This window comes from Sarcophilus harrisii, chromosome 6 (genome assembly GCF_902635505.1).
Source record: "Sarcophilus harrisii chromosome 6, mSarHar1.11, whole genome shotgun sequence".
Taxonomy (NCBI): Eukaryota; Metazoa; Chordata; class Mammalia; order Dasyuromorphia; family Dasyuridae; genus Sarcophilus; species Sarcophilus harrisii.
Window position 1 is genome coordinate 236,702,376 of NC_045431.1, and position 25,673 is coordinate 236,728,048.

The following is a 25,673-nucleotide window of genomic DNA, read 5'->3' on the forward strand; positions in this document are numbered from 1 at the left end:
AGGGAAGAGGGAGGGAGAGAGAAAGAGAAAGAGATTCTCTTTACTCTATGCACTATCCTCTTGGAGGGGCATTAATTTTGTTGAATTTGCTTCCAAATTACACGCAAAGAAAATCATTTATTTCATCCCTGGCATTGTATGTTGATCATATCTAAAAACCCATATAAGGCTGTCCAATAGCTAAGAACTAATAAAGTTACCCGAGAGCATCTGTTTATGTTGAGCACTTTGCAATCTGGAAACCACCAATTGCCAAGCTCCCCAGTGACTGCTCTCTGTGATTAGCTAACTTTATTTCTGTAGCCCCCAACTTGGCCAGAGCTAGGGTCCACAGAAAAAGTTAGGCTTTTTTCCCTTTTAAGGCAAGAGCCAAGAGCATCTTCCTGTTCTAACTGCAGTTTAGAAGTTCTTCTCACTGGCTGCATTTTAAATCTTTCCAGGTAATAAAATCTAGCTCACAGAACAGGCATGACACAAACATTCTGCAGAAATACCCAGACAAAAATTACATGGAAACAGGCCCTTCCCCACGCAAATAGCAATCTCTCACCAAGTGCAGTGTCTGGTGGTGTGTTAGATTTCTGCTCAGAAAGTTTGGGTTGGACTTCTCCTTCCCCTTTCCCTTCCAGGGAGAGCAGCTGCATTCTCATGGCTTGAGATCCCATAACACACAGAGCCTCCTCACCGGATCCCCAAGCACTGGAGGCCTGGTCCATCCTGGGAGCCCATCTGCCCAGCCATTTGTATCAGGACCCCTTCTGGCTCAATAAGTGCCACCCTGAACCTTCACCCAGACATTGGTTATCAATCTTATTTATTTCAGGCTCAAGAATCTCCTAACACTGTCTCTACAGTGGTTCTTAAATTAATCTACTCCAATCAGAGGTCTTCTAGGATCTCGTACCACCTCTCAGGAGCAGTGGTTCTCATGTCCAACAGAGAACTGGAGGACAGTGGCTTGCAAGTTCTGGTCTTTATTCCATGTGTTCACACCTTGCTCTTGCCCTGTTTCCTACTCCCAACTCCTTTTTATCGATCTTATGAGGCCTAGCCCAGCCTAATAGAGAGATGAGACAGCTCCTGTTGATTATGCAACTTCAATGCACTTTATTTCCACCAGGGGCGTCCACTGGATCCCAGAGACCTAATCCAGGTGTTCAGACATATGCCTCATTTCCTGATTGTGCTAAAAGGAGATTCCTCTCTGGACCCTTACAATTCCTTTCTCTTGTTTAGCAGGGCCACTCATCTCATCATGCTAAAGTTAATATCAACAATAGCTCACTTGATCAGTGAGATTACAGAGTGTGTAAAGGACAGGAATACTTCACCCTGGGCAGTCACTTCATTTGCAAATGCCCTAGAGTTACTCTGTAACCTTCACATTGCCAGTCTCTCCCAATTCCCAGGGCATCAGAGAATTTAGCCACCGGACTTTTTAAAATGTCAATCAACTTGAACCCAACTTGGAGGCCTTCAGAGGGCCCCCTTTCACTTTGATTTCTCAAACTATGTTAAATAATCAATAGCGTGCTTAAGAAGAACCATGTGCAAACTTAAAGGCTTTATTATACTTGCTCAAATAATGCCCTGACCTGTTATCGTCCAAGGAACACTAGCCCGTGAGAGACCAATGTGTTCATACTATCAAACCTTAATTTCTCTTGGTTACTAATCCTTGGGCTCAGCTATCCCAGGATGAAGATCACCACAGTGTTCTTAAGAAGGTGTGGAGGTCATCAGCATTGATCATCAGAATATCTTTTAAGGTTGGCACAATGATCACCTGGTTCTGCCTTCCATTTCTCAGCATCAGTTCTGTGTCTCCAGGTCCTCCTGAAATCATCTTGCTGGTCTGGTCGTTTCATAGAACAATATTCCATCATTCATATCCAATAACTTATCTAGCCATTCTCCAACTGAGGCATGCATTCAGTTTCATTTTCTAAATACTTCAAAAAGGGCTACCTACAAACATTTTTGCACATTTGGGTCCCTTTCTCTCCTTTTTTAAAGACAGAATTTGGATATAAGTCTGTATTAGAAACACTGCTGGATGAAAAGGATGTACAGTTTGATAACTTTCACATAGCCCAAATTGTTCTCCAAATGGCCTGATCTACTCACAATCTCCAAAACAATGTATTTTCCCACATCCCTCCAACATTCATCATTATCTTTCTTGTCATCTTAGTCAAATTTGAGAGGTGTGTAGGGAATCCTAGAGTATCTTAATTTGTATTTCTCTGACTTGAAGGCTTAAGAACACCTTCTCATATGACTAGAAATAGTTCTTCAATTTACTCATTCAAAATTGTTCATATCCTTTATCATTTATCAATTTAATTCGAGAATGGTTTGAATTTTATATAAATGTGAGTCAATTCTCTCTATAATTTTAGAAATGAGGTCTTGATCACAACTCTTGAATGTAAAATGTTTTCAATATATTGCTGCCCTTCTAATCTTTTATTTGGTTTTTTTTTGGGGGTCAAGTTTTCAAGTTAATATAATCAAAATTATCTTTTGTGTGCTCAATAATGAATTCCAGTTCTTCTTTGCTCACAAATTCCTTCCTTTTCCACAGATCTGAGAGGTAAACTATCCCTTGTTCTTCTAATTTGCTTTTAATATCATTCTTAATGTCTAAATTATGAACCCATTTCGACCTTATCTTGGTATGTGATGTTCGATGTGGTTCAGTGCCTAGTTTCTGCGATACTAGTTTCCAGTTTTCCAGGCAGTTTTTCTAAATAGAATGCTATCCCAAAAGTTGGGCCAGTTTGTCAAAACACTAGATTATTAAAGTTATTGACTATTTTGTCCTGTGAACCTAATCTATTCCACTGATTGACAACTCTATTTCTTAGCCAGGACCAAACAGTTTTGATGACCACTGCTGTATAATAAAGTTTTAGGTCTGGCATGGCTAGGCCACTTTCATTGGCATTTTTTGTTGTTGTTGTTGTTTGTTAATTTCCTTGAAATTCTTGACCTTTTCTTCTTTTGGATGAACTTTTTTGTTATTTTTTCTAGCTTTGTAAAATAATTTCTTGGGTGTTTAATTAGCAAAGCACTAAATAAGTAGATTAAGTTAGGTAGTATTGTCATCTTTATTGTATTAGTTCACTCACCATGAACACTTGATATTCTTCCAATCATTGACCACCCCATCTGTGGGAAAAAGTGTTTATAGTTGCGTTCACACAGTTCCAACTCTTCCCATGGTGCATAGGATTCTCAGATATTTTATACTAACAACAGCTATTTTGAATGGAATTTCTTTTGTAGCTCTTGCTGCTGGACTTTACTGGTTGTATATAAAAATGCTGATGATTTATGTGGATTTATTTTGTATCCTACAACTTTGCTAAAGTTGAGAGTTTTTTCTACTAGTTTTTTGTTGTTGTTGTTGTTGATTCTCTAGGGTTTTCTAAGTATACCTTGATATAATTTGCAAAGAATGATAATTTGGTTTCCTAATGACCGACTTTTATTCCTTTAATTTCTTTTTTTTCTCTTATTCCCAAAGCTAAAATTTCCAATACAAAATTGAATAGTAATGCTGATAGGTTGGCAATCTTGTTTTACCCTGATTTATTGGGAATGGTCTAGTTTGTCCCCATTGTATTATATGTTGTTTAAATTATATTGACAATTTGTAAAATTAAATGGAGCTAAGTGCTGTGCTGACATGTGGTACACCCAGTGACATTGATCCAGTTATTTAGATATTAATATTTTCGAATCTTTAACTTTCTTGCTTTCCCTTTAATAAAATTATATAGATAGAGTTTATAAAATTGTATAGAAAGTTTTTGAAAAGTGGTTTTAAAAAACAAAGGACAAGAATGGTTGATTGTGCTAATTGATAGGAATAAAAGGCACAAAAAATTTGTATTGGTATTCTTGAAGAGTCAGGTTTGTGGGCTGAAGCAGGATAATGCCAGGTGAACAGGCAAGTGTTCTTCAGTTAGAACCTAGGCATTTGACCCTTTCCTGGCTTGTGTGAATTTGGAAACTTCTAAAATAATTTACTTTGAATGGAACATTTAGCTAGATCCTCACAAACTAGAGTAAAAGTCTAACGGGAGGCATGAACAATGATATTTCAAACTCCTTTTTAGGTACAAATTGAGCAATGATGTTTTCTGCCAAACATCTGGCCAGTTTCCCCTTTTGGGATTTATCAAGGATTGATCTCATATCAATATCATGTTTCCTCCCAAATTGACTTCCTTTGTGTCAGCTGACTCTGATTCACTTCTTGTTGGGTTCCTTTCCTTAGTTCTACCTCAGAACTTTCCCATGAGGCATTTGAGTCCAAATGCGACAGCCCAGTGCCTGACATGATGGAGTTTATTAGAAAGATCTCGACAGATCTTTTCTGAAAGAGGTGAGTGTAATGCTAGTTTGGGAATGAGGACACTTCCATATGGCACTATCTAGTCACCTATAGGCAAATCACTGGCCATCTGCAGCTATTATTGTCTCATCATTAAAATTGAGGTGGGGGCAGAGAAAAAGAGAAAAACAAAGAAAGGAAGAGAGAGTCAGAGTGAGAGAACAGAGAAAAAGAGACAGAATCAGAAACAGAGGTAGAAGGAGGGAAAGAAGGAGGAAGCGAAGGAAAGAACGAGGAGGGAAAGAGAGGGAGCAAGAGTGAAGGAGAGAGACAGAGATAGAGAGAGGTATTATGTCTGTGTGTGAGATGTGTGAGACATGAGAAAGTTGATTCGTTCCTTTTTGACAGCAATATAGTATTTGACCTATCTGAACTATAGAATATGATCAGATCTAGAAGTAGGTCAGAGTAAAACAGAAAGGGGAGAGGATTACCTGCTCAGTACTGCCCAGAGACGAGAGAATTATTTCTTGTGATGGAGGAGAGGGGAATGATGTGGGGAAGGGAAGGGAGCAGACACTGCAGAACCAGGGGGTTGGATAGGGACCCTGAGGTCAACATGTCTGTGCACACACTGATCAGGAATGGTATAGGGCTTCAGAGGAGGCCCTTCCTTCGGCTGTTTCCCTCCAGGGTCAACCACATCTGAGGCCCCAGACCACCCTTCCCAGGCAAGCTCTTCTCTATCCAGCTGCAGGGATACTTCAGTCCCAACAGAGGAGACTCTGCCAGGACTATGGGGAGAAACTGCCTTTTTTGGGAGAAAGGATGCAGCTGGGACTGGTCAGAATGAAGAGTGGGATTGCTTTTTTGGGACCTCCTGCTGAGTCATTCTATGGACCATGTTCTCATTGGTCCTCCCTGTCTATCTTCTCCCCTAAGTCTTGGCTCATTCACAGATGATGAACCAGGCTGCTTCCATGCATGGAGTAACTCAGTGCTGAAGGAACAGATGCTTTGAAATGAAGCCATTGTCCCTGGATGTAGATGGAGAGACTTTGGTTCTCCATAGACATCTAAGGAGAGGAAAAGAACTTCTTTCTTAGACTGTTGATTCAAATCCCCTTTGATACAAATGGTCCCCTCTGTCTCCAGATTTCCCAAATTAAGAGATATGTGTTCTTTGCTCCTGTCCTGCTGCTATTCCCAGGTGGAAAGTAGTTTCAGTTGGACCCCTTTGTACCAGCTGCTTTGGCAGCCTTTTCTGCTTCTCCTCCCCTGATGAGATGGCCAAACACCATTCTTCTAGAAAATGTGTCCAGGTATAAAGTAATCTCCTGATTTCCTGAGGTCCAAACTCCAAGGAGTCGACCTGACTGTGAGCAAGGTCTTCTTCATCAGCAAAGAAACTATTAACCAGAGAAGTGGTACAAGGTTTGGGTCATTTTAATAAATCTTCTGTTCCATTTCTGTATCAATTCTTTCTTTCATGCCTCTTTTGTATGGAATAAGTCCTCCTTTTTACCTTTTTCTCCCAATGTTGATTTTTAGACTCACTTCATAATATTTAATCTAGCCTCAATGTTTGTTTAAAAGTACCTGGTAATGATGATCGCCCTATGAATAATACTGATAACATTTTCATTGATTAGAATTATTAATTTAATGTTTGAATTTAATGATTCCCTTATAATTGGTCTTTAATGTTTTCTCTGTATTTCTTCTGAATCTTCTATATCAAAATTTCCATTTAATTCTGATATTATCGTCACAAATATCTAAAAGTTTATTAAATGTCAATTTTTAAAATGAAAAATTAGGGGGCAACTAGTTTGTGTAGTGGATAGAGAACCAGCCCTAAAGTCAGAAGGACCTGAGTTCAAATCTAGCCTCAGATACTTAACATTTTCTGGCTGTGTGACCCTGGCCAAGTCAGTTAACCCCCATCCTGTCAGCAAATATATATATATATATAACTTCTCTGGTACATTAAAATAAAAGCACATAGAAAAATGAAGTAAAAATCAGAACCCAACAATATGTTGTTTACCAGAAACACTCTTATAAGTAGGAGATAGACAGAGTTAAAATGGAGAGTGGTAAACAATTTGCTGTGCTTCACGGGATGGAATAAAAGACTAGCAATCATGATATCTAATGAAGTTAAGGCTAAAATAGATTCAATTTAAAAAGATAAATACAGCCTGAGACATTTTGATATGAGATAATGAGTTCTGTACTGAAGTATATGTACAATCAAAACTGATTTTTATTTTATTTTATTTTTAAATAACAACTTTTTATTTTTGAAATACATGCAAAGATAGCTTTCAATATTCACCCCATGCACAGCCTTGTGTTCCTCCTCTTTTTCCCACCTCTTTTTCCTAGACAAGAAGTAATCAATATTTGTTAAGTATATGAAATTCTAGAAACTAACTTTTAAACAGTTAATGAATTATAGATATTAATACATTAATAGTGTAAGTCTTTAATATTTGGCATTGAGAAAGAAATCTAACCAAAAGTAAATAAGAAAAAAGTTAAGGAAATGGATAGAAATTTAGCTAAACTAGATGTGATAGTTACCTGGAAAGAATTGACTGGAAATAGAAATAAATAAACCATTTTTCCCTCAGCATTTTATGATACCTTTAAAAAGAGTCACCCTCTATTAGAACATAAAATTTCATAGTTATGATCAGAAATATTAAAATTATCTTTTTCAGATCACAATGCAATAAGAGGTACATTTAATAAGAGACCACAGAAACACAGATTAAAAATTAATTGGCAATGAAACCACTTAATTTTAAAGGATGAATGGATTAAAGAAGAAATCAAAGAAACAATAACTTGATTTAAGAAACACCGTTATGAGACAACATGGCAAAACCTGTGGGATATAGGGAAAGCAAAAATCACAGGAAAATTTACATCCTTAAATACTTGCATCAATAAAGTAGAGAAAGAACTGAACAATGAATTAGGTCTGCAATTAAAATGGGAAAAAGAACAAACTGAAAATCCCCAGTCATATTAGCCAATTATTTATCTATTCTAATTATTAAAAATAGAGAAGGAAACCTCATCACTGATATTAAAAATGCAAAGTGTTAAGCTACCACTAATGAAGATGAAATGAAATCAACTGTAAGAAGTTATTTTGTCCAATTATATGTCAATACATTTAGAAATTTAAGTGAAATGGAAGCATATTTACAAAAATATAAACTGCCTAGTTTAGAAGTAGAAGTAGAATAGTTATATACACACACTTTAGGTATATATATGTGTATGTATATATGTATAAATATTTTTACCTTTACTTTTTAAATAGGTATTTTATATTTTTGAATATATGCAAAGATAGGTCTTAACATTAGCCCCTGTAAACACTGTGTTCCAAATTTTTCTTCTTCTCCCTTCATCCCCCAAATAGCAAGCCATCCCATACAGGTTCAACATTCACAGTTCCTCCAAACATCCTTCCATATTTGTGGTGTTCTTTTTCCAAAACACAGCCAGTGATAAAAGTTCAGCTCTTTTATTGTGTCCTTCAATATAGCCCGGTTAGCTCAGAGGCCCATCTCTCCCCTTGGTTCTAAGAGCTCTGTCCGAATGTCTCCAAATCCAAAGGTTTGTCCTTCCAACTCCAGCCAGCACCAAGGTAGAAGATGGGCAAGGGAATCTCTTGGCTCGGAGATAGGGTTTGTGGCTCTCCCAGAGTGCTCCTCTCTGACCCAGTCATCGTTCTAGAGAAATTCCTTCCAGAGTGCTCTCTGACCCCAGTTACGTTCCCAAGAAACTTCCCGTAAGCCTAAGAGCTCCTGTATATACAATCTTCAGGAGGCTCTACTCCTCCTTCTGGAGAGGATTCTGCTATCTCCCAGAGTGCCTCTGCCCTAAGAACTTCAAGGAAGGTGTGAATTCAGATCTTCAAACCCTGAAATCTCCCAAACATATGAACCTGAAGAGTACTTAAATACTTAAGAGCCTCTAAAGGTGTGAACACAAGCATTGTTTCCATCAGTTGTACTTTGTACCTTGTTTCAAGTTCTGGGCCCAAAATATCTCCTTCTAAGATCAAATCAATCATATTGAACCATGCTAAATTAGATAATTATTGTCTCTATCAACTGTAATGGCTTAACACTTTGTAAAGATTCCAACACATATTCATCATGTTACATGAGGAAATCCAGATCAAGAGGGAGAAAAAAAAAATGTGTGAGAGAAAAAAAAAATAAGCAAACAAACAAAAATCACAACGATTATGTGAAAATACTATGCTTTAATACAGACCCGGCATCCTAATTCTGTCTCTTGATGCAGACGGTGCTCTGATCACAAGTCCATTGGAATTCTCGAATCATACACTTCAAAAGAGATAAGCCCATCAAGCAATGGATTCATCATCCCATAATTTGGCTACTGTACACGTTGTCTTGGTTCTGCCTTACTTACCCAGTAGTGGTCCATGCAAGTCTGAGTTCAAACTAGCCCCAGATGCTTCCCAGTTTTGGGAGTACAGGCGAAGAAGACCTCACTCAAATGACTACTCAGAGATCACCAGAAAGCAGAAAAAGGTTGGATTAACAATTATGAGAGAATGATAATTCACTTTGAGGAGGGAAAGAAAGGAAGCTCACAAAGAAGGGCTAAAGATTTAGGAAAAGATAAATAGTTTTTTATAGTTTGGTTACAAAGATTAAATCAGGTTGGGGAGTATTGAGAAATAGGTGCCTCCCTAATTGAATGTTAAAACATTGCTTCAAAGGCAGATTACAACGGAATGCTTTTATTTCCTGATTCTGAGGATCGTCAGTCAGACCTTCATATCAGATTATTGAGCTGGACGGCATTTAATAATCTAAATATTGATAATACTGAACAAGGATAAATGTCATCATTTCTGGTTAAGTAAATATATCTAAAGTTTTGGCAACATTGGCTTGGTACACAATGGACTTATGCAGGTCATAGAGACATAGGGAAATACGTAACCAGAAAAGAATCTTAAACATCTCTCGTAAGTTCTTCACTTTACCTCTCCATTCCACACAGCAGCCTGAGCAAGTCATTGACCCTCGGCCTGCCTCTGTTTCCTCAACTGTAAAATGGATATGTGGAGAACACATTGTATTGCGATTATAAAACAGGACTTTTTTTTTCTTTGCTGAGACAATTGGGGTTAAGTGACTTCCCAGAGTCATACAACTAGGAAGTGTTAAGTGCCTCAGACCAGTTTTGAACTCAGGTCCTCCTGACTTCAGGGCTACTCTATCCAGTGTGCCACCTATCAGCCCCTAAATGTGATGTTTTGAGGGACTTTAGTACAGTTCCTGGTATAGTCTTCTTGTTCAGTCACATGATCCTATCTGGGGTTTTCTGGATAAAGATACTTGAGAGCTTTGCCATTTCTTTTGATAGTTCATTTTACAATTGAGGAAATTGAGGCAGAGTTGAATGACTTGTGCAGGATTATATAGCTACATTCTTAGACTAGATGTGACCTCAGTTCTTCCAGTTCCAGGCCTTGGAGTTCTGTCCTTTTTGGATATCCAGCTTCCTGGTATACAACAGGCACCTAATAAATGTTCATTGCCTAGAGTTCCCATCTTAGGTATCCACATAAATAATGATAGGAGAATTTAATTCTTCCCCAGGAGGGGAGCTGCTATCAGCCTGGGGCAGGGCCTCCTGGCTCTGCTGGGCTGTTCGAATATCTCTTCTTAGGCTCAGGAGTGTAGTCTCTGGGCTGGGTTGTGTGGGTAAGATTGTCCCACCTCCCGGCCCTGTTCATCCCCTAAGGGGCCCTGAGCACCTCCTGAGAGGCTGGCCCCTCCTCCTATTCCCAGTCTACCCACGAAGAAGTAAATGAGGGGTTCACACTGTTGTTCACACAGGCCAGGAGGTCATAGACAATAAGGCCTGATTATTCAATTTAGAGTAAAAAATACATGAACTCTAACCCCAAGGGCAGGCTGCAGAGGAGGAACACGAGGACTGAGCAGGACCCAGAGGAGCTCGGGGCTGCCGGCGCCTGGAGCTGCACTGACCCTCAGCAGAGTCAGGCTGACACGCACAGGACGAGGTGAGGAGGAGGGAGCCAATGAACCCAGGATGGCACGAGAGGAAATGTTATTGATAAAACCATATGGAATAACAAGAAATAGTAGTAGCCACAACATCCCGGCCAGAGCCCAGAGGACAGCGCAGACCGCGGCCGACGTGTGCTCCGGGCGGCGACATCGGTACCAGAGGGGGAAGAGCGCGGAGAGACAGCGCTCGGTGCTGATCGCGGCCAGGAGGCTCAGGCCCGCGGTGTAGAATATGAATTTAAAGTTTGACAGTATTGTCCATGTTAAATCGAAAACTCTAGAAAGCGTAAGTATGGATTTAAGAAAGGAGAAACAAAGGAAGAGGGCGTCGGCCGCCGCCAGGTTGAGGATGTAGACAGAGAAGGGATTCCTCCGGATGCGGAAGCCCAGAAGCCACAGGACGGCGCCGTTCCCGACCAGCCCAAGCAGGGCAATGAGCAAAGAGAGGATCTTCATCCAGCTATAAAAGTCAAGGCTTCCAGATGAACTCTCACCTTCACTATTCTGCGTTGAATTGTCAGAACCATGTCCTGGATATTCAGGTGTGGCAGACACCGACAGTTAGTGGTCTGCCCGTGAAGCCCTGCTCCCCTCCTCAGACACCCTGGGACACAGATGAGAAGGACATCAGGAGTTTCCGGCCATTTATGCCTCTTTCTCCCTTCAAGGTCTTCTTTCTACCTCGGGTTTTTCTAGGATGCCCCTAGGGGGCTCCACAGAGCATAGAGGTATGGCTCTAGGGAAAAATGAATTATAATCTTGTCTTGGAAACTTATTAGTGAGAAAAATCATTATTTCTTATTATTAACTATTCAGATATTAATAACTAATTATTCAATTAGGGTTAAGACTTTTCTATTTCCTCCTTCAGAAACCAGTCCCTTGTAGGCTTCGATCTCCAAAAGACATTGCTGATGCATGAATTTGCTCAAATCATCACGAAAGAAGCTTATGTAGGTATTATTACTCGATCATTGTTCCTGATTCATTGTGTGGGGAGAAGTGGATGCCTTTGTCCAGGTACCTGGAGTCAGGTGAAGCTCCTCATGCCCTCAGCAGGTGGACAGGAAGGCTCTTGCCCAGTTCCTGGTCCACCCCCTCAGGGATTGTTGGCTCTCCCACCCCAGGCATAGCCTCCTTCTAAAGACTTTAAAGAATCAATGCTCCAGAGGCATCTTGGCTTCCAGCTGAAGATCCTGATCTCAATGTCTTATTTCCCAGCCATCATTTGCAAAATGAGTACTAATTACCTCAAATGGTCTCCAGACTTGTCATTACTTACATTACGTAATCCTGACATATATAACTTTTGTGTCCTTTTTGCGTTCCGAATCAAAAGATGAAACCAAAATAGCAGGGAACTCACAGAGATCTTTAAATCAAATGAGAGTATTTGTGGTGCTTAACATTGTACTAGGACTCAAGTAGATCATTAGAAAAGCTATTTTATTTTCCTTTGCATCTCTTGGTTACATGGGACAGAGATTGTATAGAAATGAATTAGGGAAGATGGGGGGTATGTGTCTCACCTTTCTTTCTCTGCCCACACCACCAACCCTTTATTTCTCTCCTCTTCTTTAGTTCACATGGGGTTTGGCTTCTTCTAGAACCTCCTATGTGACAGCCCTAGCAGTGGCTGAACCACTTCATTTAAACAATGGACATTTGGTAATCTATTTCATGGATGTATGGCCATTTTCTCTGTTCTTCATTTTGATGAATTCAAATTCATTTATCCTCTTATTGCTACTTAAAAATATTTATCAATACCTTTTCCCCACATAATTTACATTGTGGTATATGCTGTCCTCATAGAAAATCAATATTTTAAAATCAAAGTGAATGGGAGTGGTGGCACCCATCTTCAGAGTCTGATTACGGTCAGCAAAGGGTCCTTTCCACAAAGACATTACCCTAGAGTTACCAGACTCCAGTTGTTATTACAGGATGAGTTCCTCCCAACAGCCCACCTCCATGATTCCCCAAACCCTCTTTCTGGGAGAGATCCAAACTTTCACAGGGGAAAGAAGTCAACTTGGGACAATGGGTATTTCTAGGATGTATGAGCCCTAATTGGGACAAAGACCCTGAGACCCAAGCAACTCCAAGAAATTGATGAAATGAGTCCACTAGAACTGTGGCTCAAAGCAATCTGTTATAACACTTAGAGGGAAATGAGTGGAGCAATTGCAATTCAAAAGAGCCCTTCAATACCTGGCCAATCAGCTCCCAAGGCTTTTGCTCAGGACTCCCTCCTCGTTCCACCCCAAGGTGGGGCTGAGAACAGAAGCTTGATTGATTTTAAAAGCAGTTTGGGTTTGTGTGTGTGAGTCTGTATTTTGTCTTCTATGTTTCTCTTAGCTGAATAACAAAGCAAAAGATTTGGCTATTTGGGATTAAAAAAAAAGCAGAAATCAAATGAAGCTTGACTTGATAAAGTGATTTTCCTGACAAAGAGACCTAACTTGCTCTCAATTGGATCAAGTGATGGACAGAAGTAAAGGATAATCAAAGAAAGAAACTGAAATGAACAAAACTGTTTTACTTTTTGTTTCTTTTCTTCTGGGGTTATTTCTACTTTCTGAATCCAATTCTCCCTGTGCAACCAGAGAACTGTTCGGTTCTGCACACATAGATTTTATCTAAGATATACTGTAACCTATTTAACATGTATAAAACTACTTGCCATCTGGGGCAGGGGGTGGAGGGCTGGAGGGGAAAAATCGGAACAGAAGTGAGTGCAAGGGATAATGTTGTAAAAAATTACCCTGGAATGGGTTCTGTCAATAAAAAGTTATAATTATTTTTAAAAAAAGGATATCTCTTCTCCAAACAGTTTTTCCTAGAATAAATATCAAAGAATATTTTCCCCAAATTCCTGCTTTTGTTTCCTCAAAGGAATAGTGGCAATGTGTGGAACAGGGTGGCCTTAAGTGAGTAGGATCTCTTTTAGCAAAAACTTTTCAACCTACAAAACAAATCTTTTACCTTTATAAGTGAAGAAAAATCAAAAGCAGTTTGAAACCCTGCCAGGGAACATAGGTGCAAAATCCACCTGCCAATCCTCCCCTGGTGTGTATCCTCCTCTGATAGACCTCAGGTGGGAGGGTTTTAACAGTTCTTTCAGAATTTACTTGCCTGGAGCCATAATTAGGGAAATGGTAGGAGTCACGGTTGGGGAAGGAAAGGTGCCATGGCTAGTAAACAAGTAGCAGCACAAGGGGCTGAATCTGTAAGCCTGCTCTTTGGGTTGAAGATCCCTGCTTCTGGTGCCCTTTATGTCATATCAGAAACCTCCAGGTCCATGCACAGCTTGCAGCACTATCCCTGCATATGTATTGGGTATGTTTGTTTGCCAAAATGAAATCCTTCTTCCATTTAGACCCATGAGCATGCAAATATGAAGCTCCGGTAGAGGGTTACATTCTCTGAATTGGTGGGGAGTTAGAATCTCCAATGATTGGCCAATGAGCTAGTTTCCTAGTTGGAAAGACTGGCATCCATTGCCTAGGTGAGGGTCCTCCCTAAAGATATGTTCTAGTTTATTACAGAAGTAATCAAGGAGTCTGGGATGGGTCTCAGAGACTGAGTCCAGACTCCTGGGACTAAGCTGCCCTTTCATTAACATACAGTATAAAGGGCTTTTCCTAGGGCTAGGGTGAGGGAGAGGTCGGTTTAGCTTAGGTCCTACAACGGGCTTAACTCAGGAAGGCAAGACTATCTGCCTCCCACAGTAAGCAGTGGAAGTGAGTTAGTTCATGGCCCAAACACTTAACAGACTGATAGCAAAGTGGGCCTGACAGAAACCCCAGGAAGCTTGGGGAAAGTTAAGGGTTCATAGCAGCAGCTGAGGCTTCCAGGACTGCCAGATCAAGATGTCAATAAACTTATATGCTTATGACTTCTCACACCACTTTTCTCACTACAGAAACTAGCTTAGAGGAAAAGCAGGCAAGATCATAATATAATATAATCAGTCAGGAGGATACTGCAGGGCCTCAGCCTGAAAGACACTTTAAATAAATATTAAATAATTTGTTGAAGACAGATGGACTTTGTAGGAATTTTCATTCAGTAGAAACAGTCATTTCAGAGAACTTGTGTCTCCATTAAACCTCTTAAAAGTTTCTTGCATTGTTACAGTAAAATTAAGAAAATTAATTTTGCATTAATGCAAACAATTAGTATACAGTTTTCAATGCTGTTACTGATTAGCTGCCAAAATTCCCAATCGAAGACCTCCAGAAACCTAAAGGTAAAGAGATTTGTACTACAATTCCAGAGCCAAGCTTTTTCCATACTATACCCCTCACAAAGGGCCAAGTCGGCTTCCACTTTCACTGTTCAACCCCAGAAATCCTAGTATGTCCTTGAATAAATCCTCCCCACAAATCTCTACCCATGGCTGCTGTTCCTCCTTGCTTTAGCCCAAGGCAATTTCTGCTTTGTGATGTCTTTCCCTCCCCCATGCCACATGATATCTCCCAACTCTACTAGGCTTCTCAACCCACTCTCCTCCCTTATAGTTAGTCCTCCTCGGAGCTAAATTTTTCAGGACCAGGATTAGGACATGTCCTTTCTTCCTGGCAAATGGCAAGTCCCACTAAGAGTTTTGCCCTGTCCATAATAAATCTACTTTTGCCAAAGACAATGGGCTGTGGTTCTCATATGATGAACCCTAACTCAATTTTTTGGTGTCCATCATCATCTATGCGCTCAACCTACATAATGCCTAACAATTTTAGATTCTTGTATTATGAGAAGTCTAAAAGAATTTAATTAGCAATGTCATAACTTTCATAAGTGACAACCAAGTAAGACATAACAAGGCCTATCACAAAAATGGAAAGGGGTCTCATGTAATTTACAATCCTTTCCAATTTTAACGTATACACCAATTCAAAGAAAAAAGTTATTTTAAAAAATCAATACTTTATTTTGTGATATTCTAACTAGATGTTCCATTAAATCTATCACTTGCTTTTGCAAATCAATCTTTCTTGTCCCTTGTTTTTAAAATCACATTAAAATTTTTTTTTACAATATAAAAAAAAATAATGATACGCTATATAGCTAATAAGTAAATAGCATTGGACCTAATTTCATAAAACTTATACACATTTCCAGCAGAGCTGACAAAATTTCAAAGCCTAGCTCACAATTTATACAAATTAGCCAGTGTGCATTTTAGAAAGCACTAAATTTCATCTAATTAGACAATACAAACAGGTGACTTTTTTAGTTAAGTTACCAGAACTTTGTTTTAATAACTTATTTTTTAGCCTAAAATCAAATCAAATACAGGTTTAAATTTCCAGTAATGTTTCAATATTTCTGTACAAAATTTCTAAGATCTCGTGCTTAAAGTAAACCAAATGCACAATTCTAGCACATACCATTTAATAGTGATTGTTTCTTAAACAATTGTAAGAGATTCATCATGGTGAAACTTAAAACCCTCTTTGATGTCTAAGGAGGTAATCTTCAGCAAAGCATTCCCAGTCCAAATCTTTAAAAGTTGTTCCTGCTTAACAAAGTTATCAGTAAACTCATCCTTCACTGGGACCAATGAAACTCAAGTTTCTTAGGGACAATAATCTTACCACAGTAAAAGTAGTTTTGCAGCTTCCAACAAATTTAGAGGCCTTAGAGTGAATTCCAGAAAAAGCTCCTTCAAGCATTCATGTATATATTAATGTCATCAGCTTTCTTTGTTCTCTTGTACTCCCCAAGGCCCTCAAATTCAGAACTGGATACTCTCAGATCCCCAGGCTTTTAAAGTGCAAACCTGATCCAGATAAGGTTTGTTTGTTTTTTTCCCAGATACAGTCTTAGTTATACTCAACTGCCCCATAATTTTAGGAAAGAAACCATTCTTTGATTGTTTTGCCAGTCCACCCAAATTTTCCCTTTCTCTACCAATCAGAAAAAGGTTTATGACTAGACTGTTTACGTGTTTTTACAGCCAGTCCTTTTCTGTTTTCCCCCCAAATTCCCAAACTCTTCAATCTTTTGTTAACATAATCAGTGCAAAGGGATTACAATTTTCATGACCTTTTTGTGTGCTTTGATTAGAGATCTTTTAAACTGCTTTTACTATTATATTCCAATTAGCAAATTTAATGAACTGATTGAGTATATTTTCTTTCTTTCCCCCTCACATCTTCCTCCACTATCCCTGCTACTGTCCAGGGAAGAGGGAGGGAGAGAGAAAGAGAAAGAGCTTCTCTTTACTCTATGCATTATCCTCCTGGAGGGGCATTAATTTTGTTGAATTTGCTTCCAAATTACACGCAAAGAAAATCATTTATCTCATCCCTGGCATTGTATGTTGATCATATCTAAAAACCCATATAAGGCTGTCCAATAGCTAAGAACTAATAAAGTTACCCGAGAGCATCTGTTTATGTTGAGCACTTTGCAATCTGAAACCACTAATTGCCAAGCCCCCAGTGACTGCCTTCAGGATTAGTTAATTCTTTATTTCTGTAGCCCCAGCTTGGCCAGAGCTGGGGTCCACAGAAAAAGTTAGGCTTTTTTCCCTTTTAAGGCAAGAGCCAAGAGCATCTTCCTGTTCTAACTGCAGTTTAGAAGTTCTTCTCACTGGCTGCATTTTAAATATTTCCAGGTAATAAAATCTAGCTCACAGAACAGGCATGACACAAACATTCTGCAGAAATACCCAGACAAAAATTACATGGAAACAGGCCCTTCCCCACGCAAATAGCAATCTCTCACCAAGTGCAGTGTCTGGTGGTGTGTTAGATTTCTGCTCAGAAAGTTTGGGTTGGACTTCTCCTTCCCCTTTCCCTTCCAGGGAGAGCAGCTGCATTCTCATGGCTTGAGATCCTATAACACACAGAGCCTCTCACCTCGGATCCCCAAGCCTGGAGGGCCTGGTCCATCCTGGGAGCCCATCTGCCCAGCCATTTGTATCAGGACCCCTTCTGGCTCAATAAGTGCCACCCTGAACCTTCACCCAGACATTGGTTATCAATCTTATTTATTTCAGGCTCAAGAATCTCCTAACACTGTCTCTACAGTGGTTCTTAAATTAATCTACTCCAATCAGAGGTCTTCTAGGATCTCGTACCACCTCTCAGGAGCAGTGGTTCTCATGTCCAACAGAGAACTGGAGGACAGTGGCTTGCAAGTTCTGGTCTTTATTCCATGTGTTCACACCTTGCTCTTGCCCTGTTTCCTACTCCCAACTCCTTTTTATCGATCTTATGAGGCCTAGCCCAGCCTAATAGAGAGATGAGACAGCTCCTGTTGATTATGCAACTTCAATGCACTTTATTTCCACCAGGGGCGTCCACTGGATCCCAGAGACCTAATCCAGGTGTTCAGACATATGCCTCATTTCCTGATTGTGCTAAAAGGAGATTCCTCTCTGGACCCTTACAATTCCTTTCTCTTGTTTAGCAGGGCCACTCATCTCATCATGCTAAAGTTAATATCAACAATAGCTCACTTGATCAGTGAGATTACAGAGTGTGTAAAGGACAGGAATACTTCACCCTGGGCAGTCACTTCATTTGCAAATGCCCTAGAGTTACTCTGTAACCTTCACATTGCCAGTCTCTCCCAATTCCCCAGGGCATCAGAGAATTTAGCCACCGGACTTTTTAAAATGTCAATCAACTTGAACCCAACTTGGAGGCCTTCAGAGGGCCCCCTTTCACTTTGATTTCTCAAACTATGTTAAATAATCAATAGCGTGCTTAAGAAGAACCATGTGCAAACTTAAAGGCTTTATTATACTTGCTCAAATAATGCCCTGACCTGTTATCGTCCAAGGAACACTAGCCCGTGAGAGACCAATGTGTTCATACTATCAAACCTTAATTTCTCTTGGTTACTAATCCTTGGGCTCAGCTATCCCAGGATGAAGATCACCACAGTGTTCTTAAGAAGGTGTGGAGGTCATCAGCATTGATCATCAGAATATCTTTTAAGGTTGGCACAATGATCACCTGGTTCTGCCTTCCATTTCTCAGCATCAGTTCTGTGTCTCCAGGTCCTCCTGAAATCATCTTGCTGGTCTGGTCGTTTCATAGAACAATATTCCATCATTCATATCCAATAACTTATCTAGCCATTCTCCAACTGAGGCATGCATTCAGTTTCATTTTCTAAATACTTCAAAAAGGGCTACCTACAAACATTTTTGCACATTTGGGTCCCTTTCTCTCCTTTTTTAAAGACAGAATTTGGATATAAGTCTGTATTAGAAACACTGCTGGATGAAAAGGATGTACAGTTTGATAACTTTCACATAGCCCAAATTGTTCTCCAAATGGCCTGATCTACTCACAATCTCCAAAACAATGTATTTTCCCACATCCCTCCAACATTCATCATTATCTTTCTTGTCATCTTAGTCAAATTTGAGAGGTGTGTAGGGAATCCTAGAGTATCTTAATTTGTATTTCTCTGACTTGAAGGCTTAAGAACACCTTCTCATATGACTAGAAATAGTTCTTCAATTTACTCATTCAAAATTGTTCATATCCTTTATCATTTATCAATTTAATTCGAGAATGGTTTGAATTTTATATAAATGTGAGTCAATTCTCTCTATAATTTTAGAAATGAGGTCTTGATCACAACTCTTGAATGTAAAAATGTTTTCTCAATATATTGCTGCCCTTCTAATCTTTTGTGCATTTGGTTTTTTTTTGGGGGTATAACAAGTTTTCAAGTTAATATAATCAAAATTATCTTTTGTGTGCTCAATAATGAATTCCAGTTCTTCTTTGCTCACAAATTCCTTCCTTTTCCACAGATCTGAGAGGTAAACTATCCCTTGTTCTTCTAATTTGCTTTTAATATCATTCTTAATGTCTAAATTATGAACCCATTTCGACCTTATCTTGGTATGTGATGTTCGATGTGGTTCAGTGCCTAGTTTCTGCGATACTAGTTTCCAGTTTTCCAGGCAGTTTTTTCAAATAGTGAATTCTTATCCCAAAAGCTGGGGCTTTTGGGTTTGTCAAACACTAGATTATTAAAGTTATTGACTATTTTGTCCTGTGAACCTAATCTATTCCACTGATTGACAACTCTATTTCTTAGCCAGGACCAAACAGTTTTGATGACCACTGCTGTATAATAAAGTTTTAGGTCTGGCATGGCTAGGCCACTTTCATTGGCATTTTTTGTTGTTGTTGTTGTTTGTTAATTTCCTTGAAATTCTTGACCTTTTCTTCTTTTGGATGAACTTTTTTGTTATTTTTTCTAGCTTTGTAAAATAATTTCTTGGGTGTTTAATTAGCAAAGCACTAAATAAGTAGATTAAGTTAGGTAGTATTGTCATCTTTATTGTATTAGTTCAGCCTACCCATGAACACTTGATATTTTTCCAATCATTGACCACCCCATCTGTGGGAAAAAGTGTTTATAGTTGCGTTCACACAGTTCCAACTCTTCCCATGGTGCATAGGATTCTCAGATATTTTATATCATCAATGTTATTTTGAATGGAATTTCTTTTGTAGCTCTTGCTGCTGGACTTTACTGGTTGTATATAAAAATGCTGATGATTTATGTGGATTTATTTTGTATCCTACAACTTTGCTAAAGTTGAGAGTTTTTTCTACTAGTTTTTTGTTGTTGTTGTTGTTGATTCTCTAGGGTTTTCTAAGTATACCTTGATATAATTTGCAAAGAATGATAATTTGGTTTCCTAATGACCGACTTTTATTCCTTTAATTTCTTTTTTTTCTCTTATTCCCAAAGCTAAAATTTCCAATACAAAATTGAATAGTAATGCTGATAGTTGGCAATCTTGTTTTACCCCTGATTTATTGGGAATGGTTCTAGTTTGTCCCCATTGTATTATATGTTGTTTAAATTATATTGACAATTTGTAAAATTAAATGGAGCTAAGTGCTGTGCTGACATGTGGTACACCCAGTGACATTGATCCAGTTATTTAGATATTAATATTTTCGAATCTTTAACTTTCTTGCTTTCCCTTTAATAAAATTATATAGATAGAGTTTATAAAATTGTATAGAAAGTTTTTGAAAAGTGGTTTTAAAAAACAAAGGACAAGAATGGTTGATTGTGCTAATTGATAGGAATAAAAGGCACAAAAAATTTGTATTGGTATTCTTGAAGAGTCAGGTTTGTGGGCTGAAGCAGGATAATGCCAGGTGAACAGGCAAGTGTTCTTCAGTTAGAACCCAGGCATTTGACCCTTCCTGGCGCAGTGGAATTTGGAAACTTAAAATAATTTACTTTGAATGGAACACGAATAGATCCCTCACAAACTAGAGTAAAAGTCTAACGGGAGGCATGAACAATGATATTTCAAACTCCTTTTTGTGTACAATTGAGCAATGATGTTTTCTGCCAAACATCCAACAGTTTCCCCTTGGGATTTATCATGATTGATCTCATATCAATATCATGTTTCCTCCCAAATTGACTTTTGTGGGTCAGCTGGACCTGATTCCACTTCTTGTTGGGTTCCTTTCCTTAGTTCTACCTCAGAACTTTCCCATGAGGCATTTGAGTCCAAATGCGACAGCCCAGTGCCTGACATGATGGAGTTTATTAGAAAGATCTCGACAGATCTTTTCTGAAAGAGGTGAGTGTAATGCTAGTTTGGGAATGAGGATACTCCAGGGGACACATAACTTCTTGAAGGTTAGACCTAGGGTCTGACTTTTTTCTGTCCTACAGCCCTCTGAGAACAAGGATCACAGGACTTCCTGAAACTCAGCCCTAAGGTCCTCCAGCTTCTGAGTGATCTTCATCTGGTCCCATTCATTTCTTCCTCTTTATTTCATACATTTGAAGATTTGTCTCACAAATCCTGATACATTTCTTCCCATAGGACATCTTTATTATCTAGGCCTTTAGAGTGGTCCTTCTCTCCACTATTAACAGTGACCCACCTTCTACTATTTAGAACCAGCACCCATACACCAGTGGGAGTTTTCACTACAATAGTTCTTGTAGTGATTTGATGCATAAACAAGCGGGCAATGGGATATTGCTGCTTCAAGAAATGAGAAGGAATCAGAGACCCTGCTTCCACCAACTAACACCATCTGTTTTGGAAACCCAGTTATCACAGAGCAACAGATTGGCACCTGGCTGCCAGTGTCACCCATAGAACTACAGTTCTGTGAAGGCCTGGGGCCTCAGGGCCATTATCCCATCATCCCCACTCAAATAGTCCAGACCCAGATTTATTTGGGCCAAAGGGACAAAGGTCTCATCTTCTGGAGTGGCTTCAGGCTGATAAGGGGCAGAGAGCTGGCCCTGCCCAGGGGAGCCCAGACTGAGGAGGGGAGACAAGGGACTTGTAGGTGGTTTCAGAAGCATCTAGGGGGAGCTGAATGTCAGAATCAGGTCTCAGGGCATTTCAGAGAGACCCAATAGTTGCATTTCATGGCATGGAGTCTGGAAGAAACACCTCTCGCAACTAGAATAAAAATGTAAGGACAAAATATGAGAAAAAAGAAAAGAATAAACCACTGTGGCATCAGTATGGGGGTTACTAGGGACAGTAACCAGGAACCTCACGAGAAAGACTGGGGGGAAGATGAGTCTTTCATGAATATCTCTTATCCCAACTGGAAATTAGTATGGCAGAAATTAAGCATGGATTCACACATGGATCCACACTTAACACCATATACCAAGATAAGATCAAAATGTGTCCATGATTTAGGCATAAAGAAAGAAATTATAAATAAAGTAGAGGAACATAGGAGCGTTTATCTCTCAAACTTGTGGAGGAGGAAGAAATTTGTGACCAAAGATGAACTAGAGACCATTATTGATCACAAAATAGAAAATTTTGATCACATCAAATTAAAAAGCCTTTGTACAAACAAAACTAATGCAAACAAGATTAGAAGGGAAGCAACAAACTGGGAAAACATTTTCACAGTTAAAGGTTCTGATAAAGGCCTCATTTCCAAAATATATAGAGAATTGACTCTAATTTATAAGAAATCAAGCCATTCTCCAACTGATAAATGGTCAAAGGATATGAACAGGCAATTTTCAGATGATGAAATTGAAACTATTTTCACTCATATGAAAGTGTTCCAAATCACTAGTAATCAGAGAAATTCAAATTAAGACAACTCTGAGATACCACTACATACCTGTCAAATTGGCTAAGATGAAAGGAAAAAATAATGATGAATTGTTAGAATCCTACTGTTAACTCAATGGAACTGATACAATGCTTATTGGTTCACACATTAAAGAAAATCCCTACAAGGTGTTAACTCACTAATATTGATGGAAGCAATGCTTGTGTGCTTAGGTTTGCACCTTTAAGAATTTACATTAAATCTAGCACATTGGAGTTTGAAAGTATGGCACATACCCAAAGTTAACTTTGTAACTTTGTGAATTCACACCTCCCATAATCCCACTCTCGAAGGAGGAATCAACCTTTTACACCAAGCATAAAATGAGCTTCAGTCAGTCAGTCAGTTCAGAAGAAGCCACGAGTTGGAGTTGAGCTAGAGCCAGATGTCACTTTGGAAGATTGACAGAGTGAGAGTTCAGTTCAGGAGATTGAGAAGCTAATCTGCAGTCCGGCAGAACCAAGATTCAGTGAGAGGCTGAAGTTGGCAACAAGAGCTCTCGGTACCAAAGAAAGGTAACTGGGCTATTTTGGAAGAAACAATAAAAACTACTTAACACGTGGGTGCATTGGGAGTGATTATTACTCTGAACTGAAACTAAGGCTAAGCTCCTCAAGAAACTTGCTCCCAGAGAATGATCATATATTTTAGAAAAGAAGAATACCACAATGAATGTTGGAGGGGATGTGGGAAAACTGGGACACTGATGCATTGTTGGTGGAGTTGTGAAGGAATCCAATCATTCTGGAGAAAAATCTGGAATTTTGCCCAAAAAGTGATCAGACTGTGCAAACCCTTTGATCCAGGAGTGTTACTACGGGGCTTATACCCCAAGGAGATACTGAAGAAGGGAAAGGGACTTGTATGTGCCAAAATGTTTGTGGCAGCCCTGTTTGTAGTGGCCAGAAACTGGAAAATGAACAGATGCCTCTCAATTGGAGAATGGTTGGGTATATTGTGTTATATGAATGTTATGGAATATTATTGTTCTGTAAGAAATGACCAGCAGGATGAATACAGAGAGGCTTGGAGAGACTTACATGAACTGATGCTGAGGGAAATGAGCAGAACCAAGAGATCATTATATACCTCAACAATGACACTGTATGAGGATGGATTCTGAGGGAAGTGGATTTCTTTGACAAAGAGAAGATCTAAATCAATTTCAATTGATCAAGGATGGACAGAAGCAACTACACCCAAAGAAAGAACACTGGGAAATGAGTGTGAACCGTTTGCATTTTTGTTTTTCTTCCTGGGTTATTTCTACCTTCTGAATCCAATTCTCCCTGAGCAACAAGAGAACTGTTCGGTTCTGCACACATATTATATCTAGGATATACTGCGACCTATTTAACATGTATAGGACTGCTTGACATCTGTGGGAGGGGGTGGAGGGAGAGATGGGAAAAATCGGAACAGAAGTGAGTGCAAGGTATAATGTTGTAAACAATTACCCTGGCATGGGTTCTGGCAATAAAAAGTAATAATTATAAAAAAAAAAAAAAAAAAAAAAAGAACATCTCTTCTCCAAACAGTTTTTAATAGAATAAATACCCAAGATTATTTCCCCCAAATTCCTGCTTTTGTTACCTCAAAGTAATAGGGGCAATGTGTGGAACAGTGTTCCCTTTAGTGAGTAGGATCTTTTTTAGCAAAAACTTTTCAGTCTACAAGACAAAGCTTTTAGTTTTATAAGTGTTAAGAAAAATCCAAAGCAGTTTGAAACCCTGTCAGGGAACATGTGCAAAATTCATCTGCCAATCCTCCCCTAAGTGTGTATCCCTCCTCCTGATAGACCTCAGGGTGGGAGGGTTTAACAGCCCTTTCAGAATTTACTTGCCTGGGAGCCATAATTAGGGAATGTAGGAGTCACTAGTTGGGGAAGGAAAGGTGCCATAGTTAGGGGCAAACAGGTAGCAATACAAGGGGCTAAATCTGCAAGCCTGTTTCCCTTGGGCTGAAGTGAATCCCACTTCTGGTGTCCTTTACGAGTCATATCAGAAACCTTTCCAGGTCCATGCACACCTTGCAGTAATTGGTCCCCTGCACACTTACTGGGTATGTTTGCTTGGCTGTCAAAATACATAAATCCCCTTTCTTTCCATTTAGGCCCATGAGCCTGCAAACATGAAAGGCATACTTGGAGTCAGTATGGGGATTCCCTCTCATTCCTGCCCCGATTCTGAAGCTCCGGGAGACGGCTACATTCTCTGAACTTGGTGGGGAGTTAGAATCTCCAATGATTGGCCAATGAGCTTGGAAGCTTCCTCAGTTGGAAAGACTGGCAGCCATTGCTCTAGGTGGGAGGGTCCCCCTAAAGATACCTAGTTTATTTGAGAAGTAAGCAAGGAGTCTGAGATGGGTCTCAGAGACTGAGTCCAGACTCCTGGGACCGAGCTGTCCTTTCATCAACATACAGTATAAGGGCCTTTAGGTAGGGCTGGGGTGAGGGAGAGGTCAGTTTCCGTTCAGTGTCTTACAAATCTTGGCCTAATCAGGAAGGGGTAAGATTATCTGCCTCCACCCATAGTAAGAAAAGGGGAAGTGGGAGTTAGTTCATGGCCCAAATATTTAACAGACTGATAGGCAAAGTGGGCCTTCAGCAGAGGAACTCTCCCCCCCCAGGAAGCCAGAAAGTTAAGGGTTCTATAGCAGCAGCCAGAGAAGCCTCCAGGGCTGGGTTGCAGATCAACTTATCTACAAACTTGTATTGTGCTCATAACTTCTGCTGACCACTTTTCTGACTACAGAAATTAGCTATAGGAGGGAAAAGCAGAGGCCTTATCATAATCAGTCAAAAGTAATACTGCTGCAGGGCCTCAGCCTGAGAGGCCCTTAAGTAAATATTAAATAATTTGCTGAAGGCAGATGGAGACCTTGGTAGGAATTTCATTCTGGCAGAAATAGTCATTTTCAGAGAACTTCTGGTTCTAAGAAATCTCTTAAAAGTTTCTTGCATTGTTAAGCAGTAAAATCAAGAAAATGACTTTGCATGAATGCAAATAATTAGTATACAATTTTCAATCCTAAATTTTCGATTAGCTACCAAAATTCCCAATCGAAGACCTCCAGAAACCTAAAGGTAAAGAGACTGGTACT

General features: G+C 39.4%; 1 protein-coding gene across 1 annotated transcript; it reads right to left on the reverse strand.

Moving 5' to 3' along the window:
* Nucleotides 1–10,086: 10,086 nt before the first annotated feature.
* Nucleotides 10,087–10,980, reverse strand: LOC100921901 (mas-related G-protein coupled receptor member X2-like). The gene is made up of 2 exons (XM_031943603.1): nucleotides 10,321–10,980; nucleotides 10,087–10,239 (listed from the first exon to the last, which is right to left on the reverse strand). The coding sequence occupies exons 1-2, from the start codon at nucleotides 10,903–10,905 to the stop codon at nucleotides 10,087–10,089; spliced, it is 738 nt and encodes a 245-aa protein (XP_031799463.1). The 5' UTR covers nucleotides 10,906–10,980.
* Between the last annotated feature and the right edge of the window lie 14,693 nt (nucleotides 10,981–25,673).

Bases quoted from the DNA above. Each gene is read 5' to 3' on its own strand.
- LOC100921901 (XM_031943603.1), bottom strand. From the start codon at position 10,905: ATGAAGATCCTCTCTTTGCTCATTGCCCTGCTTGGGCTGGTCGGGAAC. The intron at 10,240-10,320 runs GTTAGAGTTCAT...TGTGAACAACAG, and splicing joins CTCTGCAGCCTGCCCTTGGG to TGTGAACCCCTCATTTACTT.